At 39.6% G+C, this 20,174-nt stretch overlaps 1 protein-coding gene and 1 pseudogene across 3 annotated transcripts in view; one reads left to right on the forward strand and one right to left on the reverse strand.

The window, feature by feature from the left end:
• Nucleotides 1-20,174, reverse strand: part of THADA (THADA armadillo repeat containing) — a 328,900-nt gene that overhangs the window by 270,237 nt on the left and 38,489 nt on the right. For 2 of the 3 annotated variants that reach the window (XM_040224708.1, XM_040224707.1), the window contains 5 exons: nucleotides 18,052-18,265; nucleotides 11,525-11,660; nucleotides 11,126-11,262; nucleotides 6,603-6,761; nucleotides 5,046-5,203 (listed from right to left, as the gene is read on the reverse strand). In XM_040224708.1, coding sequence (XP_040080642.1) covers nucleotides 5,046-5,203; nucleotides 6,603-6,761; nucleotides 11,126-11,262; nucleotides 11,525-11,660; nucleotides 18,052-18,265 — 804 coding nt within the window. Of the gene's footprint in view, nucleotides 1-5,045; nucleotides 5,204-6,602; nucleotides 6,762-11,125; nucleotides 11,263-11,520; nucleotides 11,661-18,051; nucleotides 18,266-20,174 lie in introns of those variants that run through there. The other variant, XM_040224709.1, reaches the window with a different exon arrangement.
• LOC120851780 lies at nucleotides 18,923-19,646 on the forward strand (annotated as a pseudogene).

Here is a 20,174-nt window from a genome sequence, read left to right on the forward strand (position 1 = left end):
GACAGGGAAGCCTGATGTGCTGCAGTCCATGGGGTAGCAAAAAGTTGGACACAACTTAGTGACTGAACAACACTGTCTTTTAAAGTTTAGTATATTCTGGTTCTAACTTTCCATTAAAACCTACTTCTATAGACAAAATAACACGCTTTATGGATTTACAGGGTGTAAATTTCCACAGGGAACATGCCACATCTCTAGGCACCTATAATTCAACAACAGACTAAACAGAGGAGCAATATAAATGTTCATCTAACGCATGAACTCCACAAAGGACAAATGTAAATACATTTTTCATTTGTTCTTTATCTAAATAGTAGAGAGAAATACAGTAAAAAAAATAAAAGCTAATTCCCTTCACTACAAGTTAGAAAGGCCAAAACAGATTCAAGTATACAGGTGGGACATTTCTACAAAGAGCATGTGCAGTGGTCAGGATCTGGGATTCTGGAGACAAGAAGTCTGGGTTTAGGAACCCTACTCAGCTTCCTTATCAATACAAGCTAATTATGTAACAGACTTCTCTGTGAAATGGGGATAAAACTAGAACCTACTTCACAGGATTAGTCTAAGAAATAAATGAGATTATGCCTATAAGCATTTAGCAGAGTACCTGGCAGAGAGTGGCAAGCAATATTGCTAGATGTCAATTTTTGTTTTTATTTTGTGTCATGAGGTAGTGAGACTTAATCCTTAAAACCTTAATTAATTTCCCTAGACCTTCTCTGGTGGCTCAGATGGTAAAGAATCTGCCTGCAATGTGGGAGACCTGGTCTCGAACCCTGGGTCAGGGAGACCCCCTGGAGAAGGGAATGGCTACCCACTCCAGTATTCTTAGGGTTTCCCTGGTGGCTCAGATGGTAAAGAATCTGCCTGCAATGTGGGAGACGTGGTCTCGAATCCTGGGTCAGGGAGACCCCCTGGAGAAGGGAATGGTACCCACTCCAGTACCTCTGCTTGGAGGATCACATGAACCAGGGCCTGGTGGGCTACAGTCCATGGGGTCGCAGAGTCAGACGTGACAGAGCGACTAACACATACATTCACTCAAACCTTCAAGTTTACTCTCAAACACAGCCACTTCTTACAACCTTAGGAATGTCAACAGGAGTTTCTAATTCCACTTTGGTTAAACAGAATCGTTCATAAAAGTTTGTAGTACAGTAAGATAACGTTTTACACTGGACATTCTCTACCATTGTGATTTCTTACTAACACCTGGGATTTCTTCAAAGCCCAAACATTGTCCTCCCACTTAATGATAACAAAGATGATGGTTTACTGGTATTCAGGCATCTTCCCATCAGAACGTTTATTCTTTGTCTTCTGGCAAATTCTTAACCATGTCCCACTTTAACAGTTGCCCTTCAGTCTGACTTTCTGCAATGAAATTCTGTCTTGAATCTCTTACTACACTTCTAAGCCCTTTGAAGTCAGAGAACCATGTATTATATTTCTTAATGTTGCCACAACTCACGTAGTAAGGCAGTCAATATATAGTTGACTAAATGATGTGATTCCATGCTCAACTTCACATCCCAGTAACATAACCATGTAGCCTGCATTCAGTACAGTTCAATAAATACTTTGCATTGATTTCTAAAAACTAAACTTTGGTAGAAGAAAATACAGAAACAATCTCTTGAAGACTGATGAATACTAATAAACATATATCCCATTTGTAGTTCATTAACAAAAACTAAAACAGAAACAAAAGGCACTGAGGAAATGTACATGAAAATTACAACAGCATCTAAAGTAGGAGTTTTTTTAATTGCCCATGTCTAATAGTTCAAACAGGTAATTATTTTTATTCATGTGATTTCTGGGGCAATAATTACTAGCAAGGGGAAAGCAGATATTAAAAAAAAGTCTACCCAGAAGCTTCTTTTTAGGAATATTAGTTGAAGTACATAAAGAGATGAACTGATGGCCCAGGTAGAGGAAGTTGTTTAAGAAAATCAGTGGGTACTCGGTATCCAATATCCCATGGAAAAAGAACCAACAATGTAGCAAGCAAAGCTTCCAGCTCAAAGCCCAGACACAAACCAGTCAGGAAGTGGTAAGATAAGGTTGCATGCACTGCTCACTCTGAGGGTCTCGACTTACTTACATCCCTCAAAGCTGGTTTTATCTCTGCCTCTCGGACAGGGACCTTATGAAAGAACCTTTCATTTCACGATTACAGCGCAGGAGAAAGGTCAGACGTGCCTCTGAATGAACACATTTTCCTCTTGCTGAAGTCGTGGAGGACACACTGCTTCATAAGCAGTCATCGAGGGAAGGCTCATTTGCTAAAAAGTTCAGTGGCAAGTTACCTGACTACCCACTACTTGCAAAAATCTGGTTGGCTATGGGAAGCTGGGAAAATTAAATTTAAAGAAAGATTAAATGAGCCATGCAGAACAAAGGTGGCACTGTGTCGTGTCGGAACAGAGGCTGGGAAGCAGAAGAATCGGGTTCCTATCCCAGAGTTGCCACAAACCAGCTTTGTGATCTTGGGCAAACGAGGTAACATCCAAAGGCTTCAGTCTCCCCTTGTGCAAGGGAGCTGGATAATATCATCTCTGTGATCCTTCCAGCGAGGAGTCTGTGAATTATATACTCAGAATTATAAACAAGCACCAGCTCCTCTCCTTGAACAGCAGCAAAAATCCCCAAATTGGAGTTTCACTACCTGCTGGCCTGTTAAAAGCATCTTTATGCATGGGGGATTGAAGTTGTCAAAGGGCTGTCAAACCAGGATGGGCTTCAAGGAGCTGAGTTTCCAAAAGAAATGAGACCTCAAATTCCCAGTTGTAATGCAATCCTATTACTTTTCCAAGAGTCGAGGGTGAGTGGGGAACAAGAAAAGCATCAGGCTGAACATCAATATGTCAGGATCTATAGAACAGCTTCCCTCATCCATTGAGAGAAAAGCAGATCATGGTTTTTATGATTCTCAGGAGTAAATCTCCAAATTCCCAATTTTCACCTCAAACAGGGAGGATTCTGTCTGCAAGTCACCTTTGTCTCTGCAGGTCTCTTGCGGTAACATTCTCCTACACTGTTGATTCTTAAATCTGTAGCTTTGCCACTATGTGCCCAGAAGATCTAGTGATACTAGGGCATCCATGCCCTCGGAAGGAAGGTGGACTCCCTAGGCCTGGTCCTGCCACTCCAGTGCAAACTACATTCTTCTCTGTTGTTTATATTTTTAACTCTTAAAAGTACTAAGTACGTGGGAGTATGTTTAAAGGAATTTCATGGAACAAAATTTTACATTTAAAAGCAGGAATCCTCTATAATACAAATAACACTAATTTCTTGGTGACTTTAGAGTTCATTGTCTCAATGCTCCCACACTTTCAGGAGCATTTTACATTTTTAGAAAAACTGAAATTTTTTTAGTAAAACTGAAGGTGATCCAAGATTCAAGTTTTCCAAAGAGGGCAGGGTTTCAATGCCAGAACAGTGCTATCACACACACTCTGTCACTCACTCACTCAGTCATTAAATATTTGTGGGGTCGCCATGTGAATGGTGATATGGAGAAATGACCAGACCTCATTAGAATGAAAATGAGTATTTCACAGAAAAACAGGATTCTATTTCTTATTCAAGAAAACAGTTATCAGAAGAGTTCTTTGGTTTGTAACAGCCTCTCTTTGTTGTTGTTGTTGTTGTCACAAACATCTTGCTATTTTATATTATTTTCCAATTTTTAAAAATTAATTCCCAGTTTTAACCTGGATATCCCACATAACTTCATAAGACTTGGATGTCCTACAAAAGGTGCCAAGTCAAAATGATTTTCACAGGAAGCTGTCAGGTCTTTCTCAGTTACAGTAAAAGTAAAACAATGTTTCCCTTAATTTTCTTTTTTTAAAACACAGGCCAACAAACCCCTAAACTAGATGTTTTAACTTGTCCTTGAAAAGCTGAGGAGTCAAGGGGCTCTAGCCCATGTTTACTTCTTAGTGAGATGGTGAACATCAGTGAAGTAATCATTAATCATAGCTGGATTCCTCAGCAAAGATGTTGGCATTGGCACTCTAGCCAGTCACCAGCAAGGACTGCAAGCAACGCTAGGACACTAACGCCTATTTGATTTGGAAGAGAATACGGAACATGATGAAGCTGGCAGCGTCCTGTTCCCCTTCACCGCTCTCCATCTCAGAGCCTTGCAACATCACATGCCCAGCTGTTAACCAGATGCTAGCACATTATAGCCACAGCGAGTGTGAGAATAAAAATATTAGCATTATTTCCATGGTACTGGTCACATGGTTATTATAGAAATAATCAGTATTAGCATACTACAATATTTGTTTTGTTCTTAGATGGCGTAACACCCTACGGGAAAAATTATCTTTATTTGAAGAAGGTTAAAAATGAAAGTACATGTTATATATCTTTGCTGGAAAATGGTGGGAAATGGATTTGTTGAAACCATATGGAAAGGAAGAGGGAATCAATTAAAAACAGAAATCTAATAAATCTAAAATATTTCCAAATGAAATGCTTGTGGTAAGCTAATTTCTTGTAAACACTGCACTCAAGTCCCTTGAACAGTCCCAGATGGTGAACTAACTTTGTGGTCTTAAAATAAAAGTCAGCCAAAAAAACCAAAGTAACTATATAACTTTATCATCAATGCAGAGAGAACCATGAGATCCATAATTAACCTATATATGTATATTTTTTTTCTTTCCAAAATTTAAGAGGTTTGTGGAGTTTTACTAAACAGATGATTTCATTTAAATTTGAAGTTTGTGTGTATTCAATGGAGACACAAAAATTCAAATAATACTGAAGTTAAACGTGAGGTAAGAATCATTATTTATATAACATAGAAAAATAAAAACATTCCTAAAAATGCCAAAGTTTGGAAATGTATTGCAAGGTCTAATTTCTACACATTAGTGAACCTTCTTCAGCTGACATCTGTAAGATTTTATTTGAGAAAAATGTTTCCAAAAAATTTGTTTAAGTTGGGTTATAAATAAAAGTTTGGGATATATGCTTTGACCAGAGATTATACCAAGCGGAATCAACATCTACCCTACCTGCTCCACCGTCAACAATCCATCACGAGACTCTGGCACAGACCGCATGGGTACAAGCTGGCACAGCGAGCCTAAGAGTAAAGCAACTTCCTTCATGCTTCTCCAACAACACACCAGCACCATCTGAGCAGTTACGTCACATGTTTTTCCTTCTTTACCTTAAAAAAATAAAAAAACTATTGCAACACTAGACACTTGATTACTCACATCCCAGGTTTCTTAGAACAAGCTTATTCATAATTTCCCCAAGAATAATCTGTTTGAACAAACCAATTTGTCATATGCTATATTTACTCAGGAGAAAATAACTAACACTTGTCGGGCATGTGCTATGGGTCGGAATCACCTTCTAAGTATTTTCTTTAATATAACCATATTCAAGGTAAACTGAAAAATAAAAACAGTAGTATTCTAAAACCAAACTCTAACTTTTGGAAATTAATGGAATCAACTCTTTCCGCCTTTCAGTCATCCATAAAATATGATTATAATAAATATACTTTACTGTTTGTTTCAGTGCGGGTGGTTGCTACATCAGTAGAATAACAGGATACGACTTTCCTTTCAAAGGAAATTATCTTTTTAAATTATCTTTTAAATTATCTTTTTAAATATATTTAAATTCCATAGTCGATTAGCTATAATCTTTACTCTTTTTCTAGCTTTAAGAATATTTTTGTACTGACATTTAAAAAATCCAAAACAAAGTATTAAATTTAAAAGGTAAGTTAACAAAATAATCTCTTTAACATAATCCCTTTTGTCTTTTAAAAGTCTGCTAAACTCAAAGGATAATGTGTCAATACATACACTTAAATACATCAAATAGGTCTGAAACATACACACTTAGAAGGGAAGAAGTAGGATTGGAGAGGAAATAAGGAAATGAAAAAAAAAATGAAATTAATTTGTTTTTAGCTCGCATTTACCTCTGAATTATTTGAAACGATCACAAGCATACATTTATATAATTTAAAAAAAGAGAGAAATTTTTACAAGACAATATCCCCATCTAGTGGAGAATGTAGAATATGTTCTAAACCAATAAGATATTACTGCTTCTGATAACTTTTTATAGCATTAAAGAAAATTATAAAAGAATAACTGAGAAAACAAACGGTAAGAATTTGAATTCTGAAGTCCTGGTGCAAAAGAGTAGCTCACATTTTAATAAGTCACAACTTTGTTTCCTTTAAAAGGCTGCCTGACTGACTATAAGGACGCTCACAGCATCAGACCATACTGCTGGGAGAAGCGGACTGCTGCCCAAACCCAAGTTCACCGTGCATCACTGTTCCTACATCACCTGGCTGTCAAGAGAGGTTTCAGGACTCAAAGGCTTTCTGTTGAAGCACCTTATACGCTGGGCTGGGGCACACCAATTTCTGGTAAAAGTTTTATAACTCATTCCCCAAAATAAATCATTATAAGCTCAAAAAAGACCTTATTTTCTCCACAGTCCTGCAGACATCTGCAGCCCCTGATTTACTACAGGAAAAGAGCATCTTGCACATTTTGTCACTTAAATATTGACTCCAGTAGTGATTTTACATATACCTTTGATTTCTGCAGAAGTATCAATATTCGGTACACTGGCACTCAAGTCCTCTAAATCAAAGCTACCACATTCTTTCAATATTTTGGCTCGACTGAAATAATCATTAGTATCTCGTGGCTGAATCTCATTCAGAATCCTGTGCAAGCGGCTTGCTGACTCTAAGGGAGAAAGACAAGATTACATAAAACCCCAGTTCCATATCAGATGCAGGTATCCCTTGAGGGTCATTTGCCCTCAAAATTTTGTAACTTTTAATTCTTGATGATTAGCACTATAAGAAAGGACTCACAGGGTGGATAATGTAAAAAATTATTTATATAAAGTCTTCATGATACTTGAATGTAGTTTGAAAATACGGCAAATATGTTAAGTAGGGTGAAGATTGGACCAAAAAACACAAGAGAAATTGTCCACAGACAAAAGCTGCCCCCTGACATGGCTTTTCTTAGTGTTGTCTAAGAATCTTAAACACAGCACTCAAACAGATGAAGGAAGAGCAGTTCGCTTCAATGAATTTTCTCTAAACAGATAAGAAACCCCATCACCTACAAAAACGATCTTTTCTAGTCCAGGAATATCATAAAAACTCCATAGCTGACTTTGAGATGAGTATGCAACATACTGCTTTCTAAGTAAGATTTACAGTCCTACTATTATATTTCACTTCATTTTTTATTTTGTAAGCACTCACTGGACTCGGGAATGTAAACTCCATGAATGCAAGACTTTGTTCACTGTTGAGTTGCTAATGCCTAGAACAGAAACTGCCTCATAGAGGTTCAGTAACATGGGCTGAAGGAATTTATGGATGACGAGGTAGGAAAGCACTAGCCAGGCTCAGATTTTTTTAAGGAAAATAACAACAGGTAACAGGAAACCAATTAACAAATCAAAAGAATGAGTATTTACTGTATACCTATTACATACACTCATATTTTAATTATTATAGGAAATACAAAGACCCAAACTGCTCTTGTAGTGATTCAGCCAACATCTTACGTTCACTTGTGGCTTCCATGAAATTTTGCCCAAAACAAATTTTGATGGCCATGAAAAAAACGGCACTGGCCCCAAAACAAACCACAGAAAAACTAAGAAAAAACAGAGGGATAACTAGAATAAAATTTTAACAGCCCTACTCATTCATTTTTGTGGTGCTCAGGGAAGACTTTTACCAAAAAATTCAGAATGCACAGTAGATAACATGGGAAAGATACAAGAAAAATGGAGACAATCAGAGGAAAAAAGAAAATGCAAAATTAAGAAAAAGTCAGTGAACTATAGAGTTTTTAAGTTGAAGATATTTTAAAACTTTAATAACAGAATTTTAGCATACTCTGAAGGCCCTACCCATAATTGGTGACAAACATTCCAAATTTCTCATCCAAAATATATTGGTACTTGCCTGATCCAAATATTAGCTATCAGACTGGATGGTATTTATTCCTATGCACTGCTTAAGTAGGAAAACGAATCCAAAAAGTTTTAGTATTTAGTCTATCAGCCAAAATAAATCTATAACTATATCTTATTAGTATCATAAGCTGGGCTTCACTGGTGTATCAGCTGGTAAAGAACGCCCCTCACAATGCTGGAGATGCAAGAGACGTGGAATCAATCCCTGGGTGGGGAAGATACTCTGACAAAGGAAATGGCAACCCACTCCAGTATTCTTGCCTAGGAAATCCCATGGACAGAGGCACCTGGCGGGCTACAGTCCATGGGGTCGCAAAGAGTCGGACACAGCTGAGCACACACGCACACGTCATAAACCATCACCAACCTGCCAGCTCATTTTCAGTAATGAACAAAACATAACATTTTCTATGCATGCACACAACTCTAGGTTCATTATCAGAGCAAAGTTTTATATAATTCCATGTGTGTTTATGATATATTCAGTTTGTATTTTTAATATAAGTCTCTCATCTGTGTTCCAAAATGCACTCACCAACTTTATTTCAACATGAAATACAAATCTGCTTCATGATTTTCTACATGTTCAAAGGAACACTTTGCTAGTATGTATCCTTAACAGTCAACCACTTCTGGCCTGTTGTAGTATGGGTCCAGCAATCCCCTCCCTTATACAGGTTTCAGTTATTCTTGGTCAACCATGATTTGAAAATATTATATGGAAAATGTCAAAAATAAAGAAATGACAAGTTTTAAATTGCATGCCTTCCTGAATAGCATGATGAAATCTCACGCTGGCCTTCTCCATTCCACCTAGGATCCTCAACCATCAACATCATCTGCAAGCTGACATCTACCATCAACACTGTCAGAGCTTGATGATCCAGGAACACTGATACAGGTAATCTTCTCCTAATGTATCACCAGGCGGTCAATCGTGATAGAAGGAAAGTTATGACCAACCTAGATAGCCTATTCAAAAGCAGAGACATTGCTTTGCCGACAAGGTCCGTCTAGTCAAGGCTATGGTTTTTCCTGTGGTCATGTACGAATGTGAGAGCTGGACTGTGAAGAAAGCTGAGTGCTGAAGAATCGATGCTTTTGAACTGTGGTGTTGGAGAAGACTCTTGAGAGTCCCTTGGACTGCAAGGAGATCTAACCAGTCCATTCTAAAGGAGATCAGTCCTGGGTGTTCATTGGAAGGACTGATGCTAAAGCTCCAATACTTTGGCCACCTCATGCGAAGAGTTGACTCATTGGAAAAGACCCTGATGCTGGGAGGGATTGGGGGCAGGAGGAGAAGGGCACGACACAGGATGAGATGGCTGCATGGCATCACCGACTCGATGGACATGAGTCTGTTTGAACTCCGGAAGTTGGTGATGGACAGGGAGGCCTGGTATGCTGTGATTCATGGGGTCGCAAAGAGTCAGACACGACTGAGCGACTGAACTGAACAAACAGTGAGTCACAATACCTTTGCCATTCATCTCACTTCACCTCATCACACAGGCATTTTATCATCTCGCATTATCATAAGAAGAAGGGGTGGGCTCAGTACAGTAAGATATTTTGAGAGAAAGAGAGACCACGTCCACCTAACTTTTACTACAGTATACTGCTATAATTATTCTATATTATTATTGGTTTGGAGTTTCCCTGGTGGCTCAGGTGGTAAAGAATCTGCCTGCAATGCAGGAGACCTGGGTTCAATCCCTGAGTCGGGAAGATCCCCAAGGGAAAGGAATGGCAACTCACTCCAGTATTCTTTCTGGGAAATGCCACGGTCAGCAGAGCCTAGTAGCCTACAGTCTATGGGCATGCAAAGAGTTGGACACGACTGAGTAACTAATGCTTACTATTACTGGTTATCACTGTTAACCTCTTACTGTGCCTAACTTATGAGTTAAATTTTATGAGTATGTCTGTTTAGGAAAAACCATGTTATCATAAGTATGGGTACTACCTGCACTGTCAGGCATCCACTGGGGGTCTTCGAACATCTACCCCTTAGATAAGAGAGGGCTGCTGTATACATGTGCCACTAGGACATCGCAGGCATTGAATTTAGTTCCTATACTTGCAGCAATTGTTTATTCATTGATTTATTCATTATGACAACTATTCACTGGATATCTACTTCTACCAGGCACTGTGCCAAGTACAAGGGAGGAAATCATAGACAAAACTCCCTGTTAAATTGCAACAACTCCAACGAAGGAGAAATCTATGGGAAGGGGAGAGTGCTAAGAGACAAGACTGGCAAGTCAGTAGGAGTGAAATTATTATAGAACCTAGCCACTAACATGTTTTAAATAAAAAGGAAGGGGGATGGGCAGAGCACAAGGGTTAAGTAAAGATAATGTGTAACATGATAAATGATATGACTAGAAAAGATTACTTTGGATGTAGTAAAAAGGAAATGGAAGGAGATGAGAGTAGATGTGGGGAAACAAGAGAGGATAAAAGCCTGCAGTAAGGTAAGAAGATGCAGATAAAAGAAGAGATGTAACAGATATTTAAGGGGCACCACTGAAAGAAAGTGGAGATAGGCTAGATATAAGGAGTAAAGAGGAGATGTCGGGCAGCCCTAGCTCCTGACTTGCACAAACAGGTGTCTGGTAGAACAGTTTGCAAAGATAAGACGGGAGGGAAAGAAAGATGAAATTTCATGAGTTCAATTCTGGACATTCTGAGCATCTCTTCCAGTTTGTTTGTTTGTTTGTTTTAATTTAAATGACCTTTGTGTCCAGTGGTCTTTGCCTATCCCAGATTCCTAACAAGCTGCCTTCTCTGACTGAACCCCATCAACTGCTCTCTAACTTATATGGCCTGCTTCCCCAGTCCCAACCAGAATACAAACCTGGTAGGCTGTATTCTAAAATGACAATATTATAAAATCCAATTTACCCCAGAGAAGGAAGCACCTTGCTGACCACCTGACTATTTATTTACTTAGGTTATTTTTTTATAGTTAAAAAATATTACCCAATAGTCAGAAATATCACCGGTCATAATAATGTCTTTGTCCCCCATTTTACCTATTTCTCTGAAGAAAAGAGTAAGGGAAAAAACACAGTAATTCTAGCTTTTTCCGTTTACTGACCTGCATCAGTGTCATTGGGGATGAGGCCTTCTGGGGAGGAGCTCTGAATGACTGGAGACACCACGGCCGAGAGCCTATAGGAGGTCACAAGGAGCTTCTCCACCACGGGTCTCCACTCACTCACCAACTGCAGGCGGCTGCAACAAGAATGTTAGAGGAATTTATACGAAAAGCCAAAACCACATTTTCAAGATGGAAACAGACAAAAGGGATCAAAGGAATTTGGGTTTCAAAATCATGCCATCTATGAAATATGTAAGACACAAAAGTATATGTATATATGTTTTCATTTTTAATTATCTTTAAGGCAATATGTTCCTTTCCCAAGACACATTCCAGTAGGAGTTTAAAGCTCAGAAGTGAGTATTCAGGAGATGACAGGGGGATGGATATACTTACTTCAGAGGCAGCTTCCGCAAAGCTCCTGTTATACAGTGGACCCGCCCATACATTGGAAATGACGCTGCTGCCTGAAGCAGAGAATTTTCAGCCCGAGATACTTCTTCCTCAAGATTTTCCAACAAGCATTTGATAACTAGAAAATGCAAAAAAAAAAAAAAACAAAAAAAAACACCCACCAAAATAACACCAGTTTAAAAACACATTTACAAATTTGTGCACAGCAGAACAGTTCCCACAAAGATACCCAACTCAACTGAATTTTATACTAGAGGTTTCTGAATGAAAAAAGAGATTATCCAAGCTTATCCAGGCTGTTCTCCATTTCCAGTTAAGGCAGAACTGTGTCTCTGCCCTGACTTCCTGGGTCCATTTACAGCATTCATTCTGGATCATTCCCCCTAGACATCCTCTGTCTGGGTTAGCAAACCCCAGGCTCGTATGCCATGCACTACTTGGACAGATTTTTTAAAATAACGGCTTTATTGAGATATGACCACACACCATACAATTTATACATTCAAAGTCTACAAGTCAATGGTTTCTAGGATATTCACAGCTATGTGCAAAAACCACCACCACAGTGAGTTTTGGATCATTCTGATCTGACTCCTCAGAAAAGCTTTACCCACTGCCAGACACTCCCTTCCCTGCACCTCTCACCTCCCTCAGCCCTAGGCCATCACTTGCCTGTTTTCTGCCTATTTTGGACACAACCATATAATCAAACAATATTTTCAAAGTTCATCCATGTTATAGCATGTATATTTCATTACTTTAAACAGCTGAATAACAGTCCACTGTATGGATAAACCACATTTTATTTATCCATTTATCAGATGATAGACGTGAGTTGCTTCCACTTTTTGGCTATTATGAATTATGCTGCTATGAACATTCATGCATAATTTTTGTCCGGACATAGTTTTCTTTTTTCTTCACTAAATGCCCATAATGGACTGAATGTCTGTGTCTCCTTGCCCATGCCCCAAATTCAGGCTGAAACCCTCACCCTTATTGCAATGGTATTCAGAGGTAGCATCTTTAGGAAGTAATCAGGTCATGACAGTGGGACCCCCACGGTGTGATCAGTGTCCTTATAACAGGAGGAGGCGAGACCAGAGCTTGCTCTCTCCTGCATGAGAGAACAGACTGAGAAGACTGCTATCTACAAATCAGGAAGGGGGTTCTCACCAGGAACCAAATCTTTTGACCCTGTAAACTTGATCTTCCCAGCCGCCAGAACTGTGAGAAATAAATGCCTCATGGTATCTTGTTAAAGCAGCCTGAGCTAAGACAATGTCCGAGAGAGGAACTGTGGAGTCATATGGAAATTCTATGTTTACCCTTTCGAGAAACTAGACATCTTTTTCCAAAGGAGCCAGACCATTTTACATTCCCATCAACAGTCTGTAGGAGAGATCCATTTTTTTCTGAATTCTCATCAACACTAGTTATCACCTATTTTTTTTTAAATTATACCATCTTACTGAGTGTGCAGTACTTCCTCACTGTGATTTTGATTTGCATTTCCCTAACAGCTAAAGATGCTAAGCATCTTTTCATCCACTTATTGTTTATATTCACATTTTTTAGAGGAATATCTATTCAGATTCTTTGTCTGTTTTTTAATTTAGTTATGTCCTTTTATTAGTGAGTTGTAAAAGTTCCTTATATAGTCTAGATACAAGGCCCTTAACAGATAAAATTATTTGCAAATATTTTTCCCACTCTACAGGTTGTCTTCTCACTTTCTTGTTGGCATCCTTGACACACAAAAGTTTCAAATTTGTGTGTCAAAGTTTCAAAGTCCAATTTATCTACTTTACTCAAGATCACAAAGATTTACACCTAGGTTTTATTCTAAGAGTTTTACTGTTTAACTCTCGCATGTAGCTCTTTGATCCATTTTAAGCTAATTTTTATATATAGTATGAGGTACTGGGTCAACTTTTGTTCTTCTGCATGTGGACATCCAGTAATCTAGCAGAGTGGATGTCTCCCCTCACCATTCAGAAGAGGGTTATATTTTAAGTTTCAGAATTGTGTATAACCAGTAAATTCATATTTAGAAAATTTAAAGAATTCCCAAAAATCATTTGGGGAAAGACAAACAACCCCACATAAAACTGAACAAATGACATGAAAATGCATTTCATAGCAGGGGTGGAAGTGAATGGCTTATAAACATGTAAAAAGATGCCCAATTACATTACTAATCAGGAAAATGCAAGATGAAACCACATGAGACACTATTTGATGTTCTGCAAATTTTTAAAATCTGACAATAGCAAGTTATAGTGATGTACTACAATTCTCACAATTTATTGGTGGGTGGGAGTATAAATTGAAAATCTACTTGACATCACCTATTAAAGTTGAAGATGCATGTATTTTATGACTAGGCTATTTTACTTTTCTGTTTATCATAAACTCTTAGACATATGCATTAGAAGTTATATCTAATAACATAACAAGAATAACAAGAATGTTCACATTGGCATTACTTATATAGAAAAAAGAAGTCCATCAATAGGAGAATGCATTAATTAACTGTAGTAAATTTGTATAATGCATATAGTACTATTTATATAATATTCATAATCATGTATTAATAAAAGAAAATAATATATTGTTTAATAATATATAAATAGTAAAATCTTGGTAAAAGCAAGACAAAAGATTAATATTAAACATAAGGCAATAATTACATGGTGGGAGGAGGGAACCAGGATAAGTAAGAGGCTTCAACGTTATGGGTGCTACTACACTTCTTAAGCTAGGTGTTATCACCTAGCTTGTGATATCACAAGCTTGGGACACCTCATGAAATTTTTATACTATTACTATTTAGATTCTATACATATATATATTCTATATATATACTTTTTATTTTTGAAAATATTTTATGCAATTTTAAAATGCCTTGGATTTTAAACGCCTCTACATGAAGCATGAACTCCCCAGTTGACCCCAGTTGCAGACCTCGTCTTATCGTCTTATCAGGGTCCCCTCTGGAACCCAGCCCTGAAACAATTAGAGTTGGGCACATGTCACCTTCCATGGCACCGTCATCTCTCTGTCCCAAGCTCTATGGCTACATCTCTACCAGAACTATCTATGGCTCCCAATTTTCTCCCATTATTAGTCCTCTTTTTCATGGCTTTTCCCACCATTTTAGAACACTGTTCACTTTTCTTTCTAGATCTGACCTTTGTTTTATTTAATAAAAATTCCTATCTGTCTTTATGTCTAGTACAATTCCAAAATGAAGACTAATAGGATAAAATTAAGTATACGAACCTCCAACAAATATTTTTTTTAAATCATTAGGTCTAAAGATCTAAAACAACTCAGATCCTACATTTTAGAACTCGCTATATGGGAAGAGCAAAAGGGAAGAATGTGTTAGCCAGTTAAAACATAAACCCCAACAGACAAAGAACTTTGCTCTACATAAAATTAACAAAGATGAACTGGCTATGTGAAGTGAAAGTCACTTAGTCACGTCCGACTCTTTGCAGCTCCATAGACTATACAGTCCGGGGAATTCTCCAGGCCAGAATACTGGAGTGGGTAGCTTTTCCCTTCTCCAGGGGATTTTCCCAACCCAGGGATCAAACCCACGTCTCCTGCATTGCAGGCGGATTCTTTACCAACTGAGCCATAAGGGAAGCCTGATCTGGCTATCAGAACTTTTAGAACTAACACCCAAAAAAGATGTCCTTTTCATTATAGGGGACTGGAATGCAAAAGTAGGAAGTCAAGAAACACCTGGAGTAACAGGCAAATTTGGCCTTGGAATGCGGAATGAAGCAGGGCAAACACCATTAGAGTTTTGCCAAGAGAACGCACTGGTCATAGCGAACACCTTCTTCCAACAACACAAGAGAAGACTCTACACATGGACATCACCAGATGGTCAACACCGAAATCAGATGGATTATATTCTTTGCAGCCAAAGATGGAGAAGCTCTATACAGTCAACAAAAACAAGACCAGGAGCTGACTGTGGCTCAGATCATGAACTCCTTATTGCCAAATTCAGACTTAAATTGAAGAAAGTAGGGAAAACCACTAGACCATTCAGGTATGACCTAAATCAAATCCCTTATCATTATACAGTGGAAGTGAGAAATTGATTTAAGGGACCAGATTTGATAGACAGAGTGCCTGATGAACTACGGACTAAGGTTCGTGACATTGTACAGGAGACAGGGATCAAGACCATCCCCATGGAAAAGAAATGCAAAAAAGCAAAATGGCTGTCCAGGGAGGCCTTACAAATAGCTGTGAAAAGAAAAGAAGCGAAAAGCAAAGGAGAAAAGGAAAGATATAAGCATCTGAATGCAGAGTTCCAGAGAATAGCAAGAAGAGATAAGAAAGCCTTCTTCAGCGATCAATGCAAAGAAATAGAGAAAAACAACAGAAAGGGAAAGACTAGAGATCTCTTCAAGAAAATCAGAGATACCAAGGGAACATTTCATGCAAAGATGGGCTCGATAAAGGACAGAAATGGTATGGACCTAACAGAAGCAGAAGATATTAAGAAGAGGTGGCAAGAATACACAGAAGAACTGTACAGAAAAGATCTTCACAACCAAGATAATCATGATAGTGTGATCACTCACCTAGAGCCAGACATCCTGGAATGTAAAGTCAAGTGGGCCTTAGAAAGCATTACGACGAACAAAGCTAGTGGAGGTGATGGAATTCCAGTGGAGCTCTTTCAAATCCTGAAAGATGATGCTGCGATAGTGCTGCACTCAATATGCCAGCAAATTTGGAAAACTCAGCAGTGGCCACAGGACTGGAAAAGATCAGTTTTCATTCCAATCCCAAAGAAAGGCAATGCAAAAGAATGCTCGAACTATTGCACAATTGCACTCATCTCACACGCTAGGAAAGTAATGCTCAAAATTCTCCAAGCCAGGCTTCAGCAATATGTGAACCGTGAACTTCCTGATGTTCAAGCTGGTTTTAGAAAAGGTAGAGGAACCAGAAATCAAACTGCCAACATCCGCTGGATCATGGAAAAAGCAAGAGAGTTCCAGAAAAAGCAAGAGAGTTCCATAAAAACATCCATTTCTGCTTTATTGACTATGCCAAAGCCTTTGACTGCATGGATCACAATAAATTGTGGAAAATTCTGAAAGAGATGGGAATACCAGACCACCTGACCTGCCTCTTGAGAAATCTGTATGCAGGTCAGGAAGCAACAGTTAGAACTGGACATGGAACAACAGACTGGTTCCAAATAGGAAAAGGAGTACGTCAAGGCTGTATATTGTCACCCTGCTTATTTAATTTATATGCAGAGTACATCATGAGAAACGCTGGACTGGAAGAAGCACAAGCTGGAATCAAGATTGCCGGGAGCAATATCAATAACCTCAGATATGCAGATGACATCACCCTTATGGCAGAAATTGAAGAGGAACTAAAAAGCCTCTTGATGAAAGTGAAAGAGGACAGTGAAAAAGTTGGCTTAAAGCTCAACATTCAGAAAACGAAGATCATGGCATCTGATCCCATCACTTCATTGGAAATAGATGGGGAAACAGTGGAAACAGTGTCAGACTTTGTTTTTGGGGGCTCCAAAATCACTGCAGATGGTGACTGCAGCCATGAAATTAAAAGACACTTACTCCTTAGAAGAAAAGTTATGACCAATCTAGACAGCATGTTGAAAAGCAGAGACATTACTTTGCCAAGAAAGGTCCATCTAGTCAAGGCTATGGTTTTTCCAGTGGTTATGTATGGATGTGAGAGTTGGACTGTGAAGAAAGCTGAGCACCAAAGAATTGATGTTTTTGAACTGTGATGTTGGAGAAGACTCTTGAGAGTCCCTTGGACTGCAAGGAGATCCAACCAGTCCATTCTGAAGGAGATCAGCCCTAGGATTTCTTTGGAAGGAATGATGCTAAAGCTGAAACTCCAGTACTTTGGCCACCTCACGCAAAGAGTTGACTCATTGGAAAAGACTATGATGCTGGGAGGGATTGGGGGCAGGAGGAGAAGGGGACGACCGAGGATGAGATGGCTGGATGGCATCACTGACTCAATGGACGTGAGTCTGAGTGCACTCCGGGAGCTGGTGATGGACAGGGAAGCCTGGCATGCTGCAATTCATGGGGTCGCAAAGAGTCAGACACAACTGAGTGAGTGAACTGAACTGAACTGATCTGGCATAGTAAAATTTCTGCAGAGAAAAAAGTACATTTTTGGTAAACAAAACAAGGTCTTATTTAAATAAAAGCTCCAGTAATGTACATTTTCATATGTACTTATTTAACATGAATCCTCTGTTTAGAAATAATTATAGTTGAATAAACTATTTATGTGCAAAGGAGAAATCCATGATATACTTATATGATGGTAAACTACTAAGCTGGTAAATTCTTAAGTAAAAGACAAAACCACAGAGTAAGTGTTTAACCATTAGATATTCTAATCATATGAACAGTGAGAGAGTAAGATACTGGTTTTGATAAGGAAAAGCAAAAGGTCATTTCCTCAATACGAACCTATTAGTGTGTTACTTTCTACCACAGCAGCAGACTTATCTCCATCTCCACATGCAACCCGTTGAGTTTTTAAGTAAGCAGACAGTGATGATGGCAAAGCATTCTGCCAGATTAAGAAGTTCAGTAGGTAGGAAGCTGTTACACAGTCATATGGTTTGGTGCTGGTACTAAGCTCCAGAGCTGCTTGGAATAAGCCTTGCAGTTTCACTGAACCCTAGGATAAAGCAGAGACTCAGTCATTGTCGCTGAAACATTTAATTTGAAGGAAAAATACATATTTAAAGACAGAGCTTGCCACACAACTGTTCAATATGAACGCTAATTCCCTGAAGACAGGCTGACGTTTTTATTAATTAAATGATTATTAATCACTTCTAGAGATCTTCCCTGGTGGCTCAGACGGTAAAGCATCTGCCTACAATGAGGGAGACCTGAGTTCAATCCCTGGGTCGGGCAGATCTCCTGGAGAAGGAAATGGCAACCCACTCCAGTATTCTTGCCTGGAAAATCCAATGGACGGAGGAACCTGGTAGGCTATAGTCCATGGGGTCGTGAAGAGTCGGACACAACTGAGCACAACTTCACTTTAATCAGTTCTAGTGATGAAGGTCTTGAAAGTAATTTCAGTTGGGAAATTCAAAAAGAAAAACCTTGCTCAAGGAAGATGGTGGCCACCTTAGTAGCAGCTTGGGGAACCAGGCCGGCACCAGGCTGGGGGCCTGAGGCTACTGCCCCCGATGGCATCACGGGCTTGATGGACGTGAGTCTGGATAAACTCCGGGAGATGGTGATGGACAGGGAGGCCTGGCGTGCTGCGATTCATGAGGTCGCAAAGAGTCGGACACAACTGAGCAACTGAACTGAACTGAACTGGGAGAACCGGGAAGTTTCCACAGGGACCACTATCATGGCCATACAATTTGATGGGGGCGTGGTTCTAGGAGGCGACTCCAGAACAACCACTGGGTCGTACATTGCCAATCGAGTGACTGACAAGCTGACCCCTATTCACGACCATATGTTCTGCTGCCGCTCAGGCTCAGCAGCTGATACCGAAGCAGTAGCTGACGCGGTCACTTCTCAGCTTGCTTTGCACAGCATTGAGCTGAACGAGCCTGCGCTGGTGCACACAGCAGCCAGCCTCTTTAAGGAGATGTGTTACCGATCCCGAGACCTGATGGCAGGAACCATCACTGTGGCTGGGACCCCCAAGAAGGGGGACAGATGCACTCGGTGCCCATGGGGGGTATGATGGTATGACAGCCCTTTGCCATCGGGGCCTCCGGGAGCTCCTGTATCTATGGCTATGTGGATGCTACCTACCGGGAAGGCATGGCCAAGGAAGAATGCCTGCAGTTCACTGCCAATGCTCTCGCTTTGGCAATGGAGCGGGATGGCTCTAGTGGAGGGGTGATCCGACTGGCAGCCATTGCAGAAAGAGGGGTAGAGTGGCAGGTACTTCTGGAAGACCAGATTCCCAAATTCACCACTGCCACTTTACCACCTCTCTGAATCCTGAGATCCTAAGATATAATGAGACACCCCATACATACCCCATTCAAAATTCAATAAACAGTTCATCAGTGAAAAAAAAAGAAAAACCTTTTTCTTCAGCAAAAGTATACTTTTTCCTGTAGAAATTCCGCCCTGACCATAACCAGATTATCCTCATTATTTCTGTATAGCCCAAAGTTCTTTTACATGGCAAGGTACATTTTACTGGGCGTCAACCTCCTGCCCTTCTCCCCAGCTGATTCCTATAGAGCTAGTTCAGTGGAGAAAAATACACATACACATGAAGGCTGAGTGGCAAAGAATTGATATTTTTGAATTGTGGTGCTAGAGAAGGCTCTTGAGAATCCCTTGGGCTGCAGGGACATCAAACCAGTCAATCCTAAAGAAAATCAACCTTGAATATTTATTGGAAGGACTGATGCTGAGCTGAAGCTCCAGTACTTTGAACACCTGATAGGAAGAGCCAACTCACTGGAAAAAACCCTGATGCTGGGAAAGACTGAGGGCAGGAGGAAAAGCAGGGGGCAGGGGCAGGGCGGGTAACAGAGGAAAAGATGGTTGGATGGCATCACCGACTCAAGGGACATGAGTTTAAGCAAACTCTGGGA

Source organism: Oryx dammah, unplaced genomic scaffold, assembly GCF_014754425.2.
Source record: "Oryx dammah isolate SB20612 unplaced genomic scaffold, SCBI_Odam_1.1 HiC_scaffold_25, whole genome shotgun sequence".
Taxonomy (NCBI): Eukaryota; Metazoa; Chordata; class Mammalia; order Artiodactyla; family Bovidae; genus Oryx; species Oryx dammah.